The 10,277-nt window shown below is 36.0% G+C and overlaps 1 protein-coding gene across 1 annotated transcript in view; it reads left to right on the top strand.

Annotated features, from left to right (window-relative positions):
- The window catches only part of LOC104728180 (protein ENHANCED DISEASE RESISTANCE 2), an 11,865-nt gene continuing 1,588 nt past the window's right edge, over positions 1–10,277 (top strand). Inside the window, exons 1-21 of the mRNA XM_019231909.1 lie at positions 1–453; positions 948–1,022; positions 1,181–1,234; positions 1,537–1,602; positions 1,794–1,852; positions 2,057–2,133; positions 2,760–2,888; positions 3,277–3,311; positions 4,089–4,189; positions 4,256–4,351; positions 4,552–4,616; positions 5,203–5,274; positions 5,752–5,922; positions 6,289–6,482; positions 6,951–7,017; positions 7,404–7,579; positions 7,906–7,949; positions 9,302–9,359; positions 9,562–9,609; positions 9,980–10,123; positions 10,204–10,271. Of these exons, the coding sequence (XP_019087454.1) occupies positions 175–453; positions 948–1,022; positions 1,181–1,234; positions 1,537–1,602; positions 1,794–1,852; positions 2,057–2,133; positions 2,760–2,888; positions 3,277–3,311; positions 4,089–4,189; positions 4,256–4,351; positions 4,552–4,616; positions 5,203–5,274; positions 5,752–5,922; positions 6,289–6,482; positions 6,951–7,017; positions 7,404–7,579; positions 7,906–7,949; positions 9,302–9,359; positions 9,562–9,609; positions 9,980–10,123; positions 10,204–10,271 (2,078 nt within the window). The 5' untranslated portion in view covers positions 1–174. The remainder of the gene's footprint in view (positions 454–947; positions 1,023–1,180; positions 1,235–1,536; positions 1,603–1,793; positions 1,853–2,056; positions 2,134–2,759; positions 2,889–3,276; positions 3,312–4,088; positions 4,190–4,255; positions 4,352–4,551; positions 4,617–5,202; positions 5,275–5,751; positions 5,923–6,288; positions 6,483–6,950; positions 7,018–7,403; positions 7,580–7,905; positions 7,950–9,301; positions 9,360–9,561; positions 9,610–9,979; positions 10,124–10,203; positions 10,272–10,277) is intronic.

The following is a 10,277-nucleotide window of genomic DNA, read 5'->3' on the forward strand; positions in this document are numbered from 1 at the left end:
AAATTTGTCGCAGAGTAGTAGGCTCACAGAATCAATGAACCCAAAACCAAACAACTCTCTCCATAATTGATGAGGACAGAAAAAGAAAAAATGGATTCTCAAAATTGAAATTGAATGAAGCAACGAACGATTCAAATCTAGCTGAGTTGTTGTGATTGGATCCGGTGAAAGGCGATGACATCGCCTGGATCGAAGAAGGTTGTTACCGGCGAAGGATCAGAGAAGAATGTTTCCGGGAACCTCGGAAAAGTTAGCTTCTCCGGAGATCTTAATGATAGTGGAAGCAGTAGCCGTAGCAGCGGCGGAGAAGGAGGAACCTTCGAATGCTCAGGATGGGTGTATCATTTGGGTGTGAATAAGATCGGGCATGAGTACTGTAATCTCCGTTTCCTTTTCATTAGAGGCAAATACGTCGAGATGTATAAAAGAGATCCTCACGAGAATCCAGAAATTGTATGCTTTTTCTTCTTAATCCTTTTTCCTTGAATTTGGTGTTTTTCTGATTTTTTGGGAAATTGTTTTTAATTTTTGTTTTTTTTGGTAAATTGTTTTTCAAAATTTTCTCGAAATTGCTTTAACCTTTGGTTTTGAGAATCTAGATGGTAGAAGAAGCAATAGTGTTTTCTCTTTTTTTTTTGGCTGTTGATATTTTGCTTGTTGTTTACTTGGAAATTTCAAAGGAAACGCCTTCTCTGCTTAGTTTATGTGAATGGCAAGAACATGGTATCAGTCAGAACTGTGTAGGTGTGTTTACGTGTATTACTTCCAAGAGTTAGATGTTTCTTGGGTCTGATCTTGTTATTTTGCGATCACTGTTGCATTGTTAAAGAGTTCCAAGAGTTAGAGTTAGATTATATTGCTATGCGCGATGTCTGTTGGTCTCTATCTTTTCTTTTCGATGTGTTTTGAAGTTCTATTATATCCGTTTGGTCTTTCTGTTTGTCTAGAAACCTATAAGGCGTGGTGTCATAGGGCCTACAATGATGGTTGAAGAGCTTGGACGTCGCAAAGTTAATCATGGGGTAATTCTTTCCAGTCTCCACTTCTATAACTGCAATCTGCGTAAATAATAGATTTGTTATTCCCTATTTTGCATATTAGTTGTACGCTCTAATGAATCAAAGTATGCTTCTAAATGAAGCAGGTACACTTACTAGTTTATTTCTACTATATCTTGTAGGATGTCTACGTCATAAGGTTCTATAACCGGTTGGACGAGTCAAAAAAAGGAGAAGTAAGTTCAATTTCCATCTTTGCTATATTCTTGTGACAAATGCTCACTAGAATTAAAGCTTCCCACTGTGAACATGAGTCTGTTCTGTCGAAGGCCTATGATTTTTTTGTGTGTATTTGCTCACTCGGATGAACCAGTCAGTTAACTTATTGAGTAAATGTCTTGAAGTTCATTTGTAAACAATTTTGTTACCCTGAAAGTGCATATCAGAATCTAAAATTATATTGTTTCTGGTAAGCATGTTTGCCTAACCCAGGTGTATTAACTTACTTTTTTCTTTCTTTCTGGAAACTGTATTTTAGATTGCTTGTGCTACCGCTGGAGAAGCCTTGAAATGGGTTGAGGCTTTTGAGGAAGCAAAACAGCAGGTAATACGGAGACTGTGTCCAAGTTTTATAACGTCATATAATGTATTGAAGTTTTCTTTGCAAATGATTGGCTACTTTTTCAGTTTATTTTGTTTATTGTTGTTGGAGCATTTATTTACTGCTTATTGGAATGAGGTATCAGCAGTTACTATAAAAATAAATTCTGATTACTGTTTTTTCTGTTTTGGAAGGCTGAATATGCACTATCGAGAGGCGGCAGCACAAGAACAAAGTTAAGCATGGAGGCCAAGTATGATCTAATAATCAGATGATTAGTGCCTTAGATGATATTTATTAATAGCTACGTAATACCTGTATTGGGGGGCCTAACTGTATAGTTATTGAGAAAATGCATAACATTGTGATGTTATACTCACAGTTCTTGAGCAGATGAAATTGTTTCAAATAGTAGAAGTCCACTACTGCTGAATCGTACTCTTTTATTCTTTTGAAGCATCAATCTGGAAGGACATCGACCTAGAGTAAGGCGTTATGCTTATGGGTTAAAAAAGCTTATCCGAATTGGGCAAGGTAATATGCTTTATCTCAAGTTTATGGGATTGTTTAGCTTCAGCATCTTCCACTAGCATGCATAAACGTTCGAAAATGATTATTCAATAGAGAAAGTGAAAATGCTGTCATGTTGTTTTGTCAAGTTTTTGATAAATACATATTTTTTGTTATCTAATATACATAATATATACAAAATTATGCGTCCAGATTGTTATAACTTATAAGTTCATTTGTTGGTATATAGCATATAACTGTTGTTGTAGCTTATGAGGGGATCTCCAAATCTTGCATTGGAAAAAAACAATAGAACTCATTGCCTATTTCCTAGTCCCTCCTATCTTTGTGTTGGGCAAATCTAAAATGATATGTTGGGGCAAAGTGGTCCTGAAGATTCTGATTGTTTCTTCACAAAACTAGATCAATACCATTATCAAATATATGTTCTCATCTCCTGTATGTATTAGTGAAACTATAGTTCTAATCCTTCAACTCTTGACTTTATTATGCATTGATAGGTCCGGTTCTTTATTAATTTGATTTCGTATGATTTTATCTAGTGGTTATTCATGAACAAGACTAGGGATCACCTGAAAGTTACTTTACGTTCAAAATAAAGATGTGTGATTATATTCTTAAACTGACAGGTCCAGAGACTCTTTTGAGGCAATCCTCTACCTTGGTTAATGATGTCAGAGGTGATGGTTTCTACGAGGGTGGTGACAATGGAGATGCAATCGAGGCATATCAGTGGAAATGTGTACGTACAATCAATGGTATGTTTGGCAGTAAACAGTAGCGTTTTGATATCAGAAAACCTACTCATAACAGTTTTTTCATCTACAGAACCAATAATGGGGTCAATTAGAATGTCCCACTTTATTTACACGATAAAAATGCATTAAAATGTATTTTCTGTGGTGTCTATGTTTACTTCTCTATCATTATGAAAAGGTAATTGTAGAAGACACCAAAAGAATGCAGACATACTTTTCCAGTTTATTTAGGTGGTTGTTATTCATCTATAATCTGAAGGTTGTATGGAAATATAGTAGTCCTTAATGTTCACAGTTTCCTGACTTGCCCAAACACGTTAATCTTATTCTTTTGCTTGCTCTTTGATACATAGCATTCAATTATTTATTTTCTGTATATTGTTTGCAGGTGTTAGGATTTTTGAAGATGTGGCTAACTTCAAGGTATATTTACGTTGATTCAGAGAAAACTTGTCCAACTATAGAGGGAACTGCTTGGATTATAAATTTAAACCATTGTTATAAAGAGATTGGTCTATTGGTAAAAAAAACCATTGGTACATGGGTACTCACTTTTTACGAGCTAGCTCTTATGGACTGGTTTTTCTTAGACCCGTAGAGAGTGTTTTGGACATAGTTATTGGCCGTTAACTCCATAGAAATTCACGTTGGACCTAAATTCCATGGAAAAATGCATGTTGGAACTCGTCCGTAAGAAAGATATCAAAGAATGGGTTAGAAGTGGGTTTCTTGGATGGTGTTTTGTTATAATCCCATGTTGGTCGAATGCGGTATTGGTTTATAGCAACAAAGGGGCATTCTTCCCTTGGAACTTAGCTTTCAGTGACTTCTTTCTCTTGGTTGTGTGATGCATTATATGGCTGTCCCAACTTAGTGTGGGAGACTATTGGGTATTTTGTTCTTCATGAATTACGTTAAATTATTCCCAGAGGAATGGAAACTGAACCATCTTATTTTATTCTTCCATTACAATATTTGCTACCTTGTGATTTGCATCTTATTAATTCTTTTTGGCAAGGTAACAATTTGAATTTAGATGTTATAACTAAGTGTTCTCATCTCCAGAACTTATGCATTTAGAATAATTGCGATAATTTATGTTATTATCTTAACTTGGTTGTTTTGCTACTGGCAGTTCACTGGTGTTAGAACTGTAAATGGTTGAATGCTTAGGTTTTGTCAAAATGATTTCTTCTTTAGGCTGGTCGAGGAGTTCTTGTGAAAGCAGTTGCTGTAGTTGAAGCTAGTGCAGATTCTGTGTTCGAAGTGCTTTTGAATATTGACAAACAACAAAGATACGAGTAAGTACATTTCTTTGAAGATATAGATGTCATTTGTCACTTGGACCTTTCTAACTATCCACACAGGTGGGATGCAGTAACAGGTGATTCAGAAAAGATAGACTCATACGAGGGCCACTATGATGTTATTTACTGCGTATACGATCCTAAATATCTTTCGCGGTATGTTGTTTGACTGAAAGTTCTGGTTTTCCTTGATGACACGCTGATCACTCACTCGTTTTCCTTAGTAAATAAGATTTGTATGTTAAAACGTCTTGCTCTCTTGGGCATGTTGTACATTTTCTGCATATATCACTTAATTCAGTGGATAGCTTTACACTTTTTCATTGGACTGATTGGTTAAATAGTATCTTTTGCAGATGGCAATCGAAAAGGGACTTTATCTTCTCTAGACAGTGGGTTCGCGGGCAAGATGGAACATATAGTAAGTAGAGAACACTCTAATCTAAAGTTTTTTTGCTTTTGCCAGTCTGATGTCTGGATTGGCTATGCATAATGGTAGAGATTAATATTAGCCCTCTCACTAGGTGATTAGTGAACTGTTTGGGCTGTAGTTGTGTTGTATGAAGACATGATTGAGTTGTCAAATATATGGTATAAGGTCAAATTAACTAGGTGAATGTTCTATCCTTGAATTGCCTAACTAAATACATAAAAAGTCAATAGCCACCCATGAACATTATTAATAGGCTGCTACATCAACTATAAAACAGTGAACAGTACAGAAAAGAGAATTCAGATTGTATTGTCTATCTCTTGCTTTATGAGCCGGGGGGAAAACTTGTCGATCATGTATAGAAGCTAAAGAAACCTACATCTAAATCTGGGTTTCACAGTTGCAGATTTTGGAATCTCTGTCAGCTTCATCACTGACATCTAGAAATCTTAGCCATGCATTCTTCTCTTTGATATTTGTTTTAGATGAGATTTTCTCACCCGTGCAATCTAAAGAATCATTTAATTGGATATCTCAAGCTATTCATTCTTACATGCTGTATTTTTGTATGCAGCAATCTTACAGTTTCCAGCAGTGCATAAGAAACGGCCTCCAAAGTCTGGATATAAACGTACAGATATTACACGTAAGATATTTTCTTATAATAACCTTTCTGTCCATAGCGTTTTCGTTTTTCACTATGCTGCATGTCTGGTGGCAATACAGTAAATGTAAATTCTCCTTGTTACTATCCAAGTGTTTCAAACACTAATCTGAATTGGTACTTCTATAGCCAGAGGTTCTTGTGTATACTTAGTTGCTTGTGCTTACTTGCCCATCTGTCTCTGCAATCGTGCTGTATTCTACAGCTGGCTAACAAAATCAAAAACTGAATCGTAGGATCTTGGGGAAATATTTTGGCTTGTAAGCCATATCATGTGTGATGCTGCTCCAGTTTATTCTAGTGTCTTTTCATTTTTACTTACTATATTGTATATGTTTCCTTTCTTCTTTCTCCCTGAATCTGTAATGCTCTTTCTCACTTTGGACTTACATAATGCCTAGCAATGTAGATTCCTCCTTTTAAGACCCTCCATTTCTTATTCGTTCTTGTTGATTTTAGCATCCACTTGGGAAATCAGAAGCTTGAAAAAGCGCAGCGATGCAGAAACTCCAAGTTGTCTTGTAACACATATGCTAGAAATCCACTCTAAACGTTGGTGCAAATGGAAGAGAACGAGCTACTCAAAGTTTGAAAAGACTATTCCATATGCATTACTCCTCCAAGTAGCAGGTTAGATGCATGCCTTATCTCCTTCCAGATCTTATTTTAGAATATTAACACCAAAAATGAGCCAGAAGTCGAGATGTGATCTTTGTGGTATATATAACATCTATTGAAGAAATGGAGACTCTTGTGAGCACATCTGAAGATTTATTTGTGTTATAATGTAGATTAGCATTCACGGATACACTTGTTTGAGATAAATATAGATGTATTATGCTTCGTGTTTGCAACAATTGTAAGTTTCTTTTTTTGGGCATAAAAATTAATAACCTTTAGCTGGCATGCTGTTAAAAGTGTATGCCTGAACTCTGACTACATAGATGTCACAAGTTCCACACGGTTTTTGTTTCAAGTTCTTGTTAATGATGTCAGGTCTGAAGGAGTACATTGGAGCAAACCCAGCCTTCAAGTATGAAACTTCTGCCACGGTTATACAGTCCAAGTTACCAGATGTCTCCAATGGTGAATATGTAGATGAGGAACTGGAGGAGCAGTTTTATGATGCCACAGACTCATCATCTGATGAAGAGGAAAGCGATGAAGATGATGACGAGCAGGACAATAAGGTAACTACTTGGTTTTGATATCTTCTTGGCAATAGAAAATTCTATCTTCATATTTATAAAATAAAGAATCTTGGATAGAAATAAAAACCCAGAAGATGTTTTGTTTTTATTGAAATCAGAAGGATTAAAATATAACATCCAAAACGCAGAAAGTGTTTCTCTTGGTATAAACAGATAAACCCTCGGGAAAGCCGATAAACCTCCAAATCACTCTCTAGCTTTGGATGAGTCTCAGAGCCTATACTTCATCCCTAGATATACTAAAATGAAAAGGCAAAGCACAAAGGAAATGAGGAAATGGAAGTTCTAAGTAACTTCATGAATTTGGAAATAGAAGAATACATACCACATATAATCTTAGATGTTCAATGTTCCTATGAAGTATTTATGTACAGCCCATGAGGTGAGAAACTTGTATTGAAATTATTGAAATAATATTGAATTATGTTGTTTCAATGTTAAAAGCAGGAGATAAAAGTAAAACTGAAGAATGTTTCATGGGCAATCGCTAGTTTATCTTTGAAGCGGCCTAAAGGTTTTCTCTTTACTTTTTTTACTAGTCCATTTAAGTTTACCAGTGGCTTACATAGACAGTATAATGGATCAATATATAAGTTTTTATATATAATAAGTAACTTGAGGACCTCTTATCGGTATTTGTTCCCAAAGTCAATCAAAAGTTCCATAGTATGCAAGCATTTTGTTTTAAAAGAATTACTTCATTTAGATGAAAATGAAAAATCTATATAGGTGTTGTAGTTACCATTTCATAACTAGTCCATTCTTGAGTTCTGTGTTTGGAGAAAGGGACCAATTTATAAATTTACAAACATTTGACGCAAATTAGATTTAAAAAGCACTTTTTTATATTGTTTTAAAATCTCAGTGTGCATTAATATATCAGCTCTATTTTGACATTAGCTCCAGGTGCAAGTAATGTATTAGATACTAGTGCTGATCCTGTGAGTATCGATCCAAGTCAGTTCCAAGGATCCCTGCGCAAAGGAAATGGTGATAAGGACTCAAATTGCTGGAACTCTCCTAGTGGCATGGGGTTTATGATCAGGGGAAAGACCTACCTAAACGATAATGCAAAGGTAACTTTGAAATTCTTGCATCTACATTATTCTACATTTGTATTCATACATCGCTTGATATGGAATAGAAAACTATGAGGGCCTGTTTTTAGATGCCACTGCATTCAGGTCCTCCTTGACTGAATGATGTTTCTGAACGTCTGATATACCATTTTGGTTTCTTTATATCTCTCAACTTGGGGCGCTTCTGCGTGTATTAAATTTCTAGATTGATTTCTGATTCTGAGCAATTTAACCCGAGTTGGATTATCGAACAAAGTGTCTTCAACAATTCTTTCTACATCTTAAACTGTGCAAATTTAATAAAATCTATGGTGCAATTTAAGGTGATGGGCGGGGAGCCCCTTCTGACACTTGTATCCGTGGACTGGTTCAAAGTTGATAAAGCTGAAGACAACATCGCCCTGCATCCAAAATGTCTTGTCCAGGTACTCCTTTAGACTGTCAATAACTAGCCTTTGCGGCCTTCTTTCCTATTAAAAACCAGTTTTAAGTGCGACTTTTGTCACCGTACCTCAATTTATCACGAGGCAATGTATACCCTCATCGCCTTGTGGCTAAGTTACATTTTGTATGCATATAGTCACCCGTGGTTGAAAGTGCCTGATTTAGAAGTTTTCTCATTTGTAGTCAGACCCTGGGAAAAAGCTGCCATTCATCCTAGTCATCAATCTTCAGGTTTGAACTATCTGCAACATAAAATCTATATATATATATGTCTTTTTTCCAAGAGTTTGTTTAAATAGGGAAACGCTAATTTCTAACTAGAAAATACCTCAACCCATATGATTATATATATATTAATACTGATCTCTAAGCTTTTTATAAAGATTGTGTCACTAAACCTCGTGTTCGTCTTTGTTTACCCGTAAATAACAATGTGCCACACGGCCCACACGTATATCGATAATAGTTTCTAGTATTTTTGGAATTGTGATTGTGATAGTACATACTACCATCACCAATCATACTATTCATTGTGATTGTAATAGTCCATCTAACAATTTAGTGTCTGGAAGAAGTCAAAACTTTTTTTTCTCCTTATCAGGTACCAGCAAAGCCTAACTATTGTCTGGTACTCTACTATGCTGCGGATCGACCTGTAAGCAAGTCTTCATCCCTGGGAAAATTTGTGGATGGGAGTGACAGTTACCGCGACGCAAGATTTAAGCTAATTCCAAGTATTGTTCAGGTAAGTAAACTCTTCTCTTCTCGTTTCCTCTGGAAATATCGTAATCTTAATTAGATTGTAACGGCCATGGTGAATNTTCTTGCATCTACATTATTCTACATTTGTATTCATACATCGCTTGATATGGAATAGAAAACTATGAGGGCCTGTTTTTAGATGCCACTGCATTCAGGTCCTCCTTGACTGAATGATGTTTCTGAACGTCTGATATACCATTTTGGTTTCTTTATATCTCTCAACTTGGGGCGCTTCTGCGTGTATTAANTTGGAACAAAAGCCTGCTTGCTCGGTAAAGCTGTAACCTGCAAGTACCTTAGGCACGATAATTTTTTGGAGGTATAATAGTCTCTAGTTTTCTCGTTTCTTTCATTGCAATATTTTCTCATTAACCAAAAAATTTAAACAGTACATATCCAACATACAGACACATGATCATGTAGAAAATCACACATATGGTTGCTGAGTTCTTATAAAATCGTGGTGTTGCAGATTGATGTAGATATTGGCNTGACACTTGTATCCGTGGACTGGTTCAAAGTTGATAAAGCTGAAGACAACATCGCCCTGCATCCAAAATGTCTTGTCCAGGTACTCCTTTAGACTGTCAATAACTAGCCTTTGCGGCCTTCTTTCCTATTAAAAACCAGTTTTAAGTGCGACTTTTGTCACCGTACCTCAATTTATCACGAGGCAATGTATACCCTCATCGCCTTGTGGCTAAGTTACATTTTGTATGCATATAGTCACCCGTGGTTGAAAGTGCCTGATTTAGAAGTTTTCTCATTTGTAGTCAGACCCTGGGAAAAAGCTGCCATTCATCCTAGTCATCAATCTTCAGGTTTGAACTATCTGCAACATAAAATCTATATATATATATGTCTTTTTTCCAAGAGTTTGTTTAAATAGGGAAACGCTAATTTCTAACTAGAAAATACCTCAACCCATATGATTATATATATATTAATACTGATCTCTAAGCTTTTTATAAAGATTGTGTCACTAAACCTCGTGTTCGTCTTTGTTTACCCGTAAATAACAATGTGCCACACGGCCCACACGTATATCGATAATAGTTTCTAGTATTTTTGGAATTGTGATTGTGATAGTACATACTACCATCACCAATCATACTATTCATTGTGATTGTAATAGTCCATCTAACAATTTAGTGTCTGGAAGAAGTCAAAACTTTTTTTTCTCCTTATCAGGTACCAGCAAAGCCTAACTATTGTCTGGTACTCTACTATGCTGCGGATCGACCTGTAAGCAAGTCTTCATCCCTGGGAAAATTTGTGGATGGGAGTGACAGTTACCGCGACGCAAGATTTAAGCTAATTCCAAGTATTGTTCAGGTAAGTAAACTCTTCTCTTCTCGTTTCCTCTGGAAATATCGTAATCTTAATTAGATTGTAACGGCCATGGTGAATCACAGGGATATTGGATGGTTAAGCGTGCTGTTGGAACAAAAGCCTGCTTGCTCGGTAAAGCTGTAACCTGCAAGTACCT

Source organism: Camelina sativa, chromosome 11, assembly GCF_000633955.1.
Source record: "Camelina sativa cultivar DH55 chromosome 11, Cs, whole genome shotgun sequence".
In the NCBI taxonomy this organism is placed as follows: domain Eukaryota; kingdom Viridiplantae; phylum Streptophyta; class Magnoliopsida; order Brassicales; family Brassicaceae; genus Camelina; species Camelina sativa.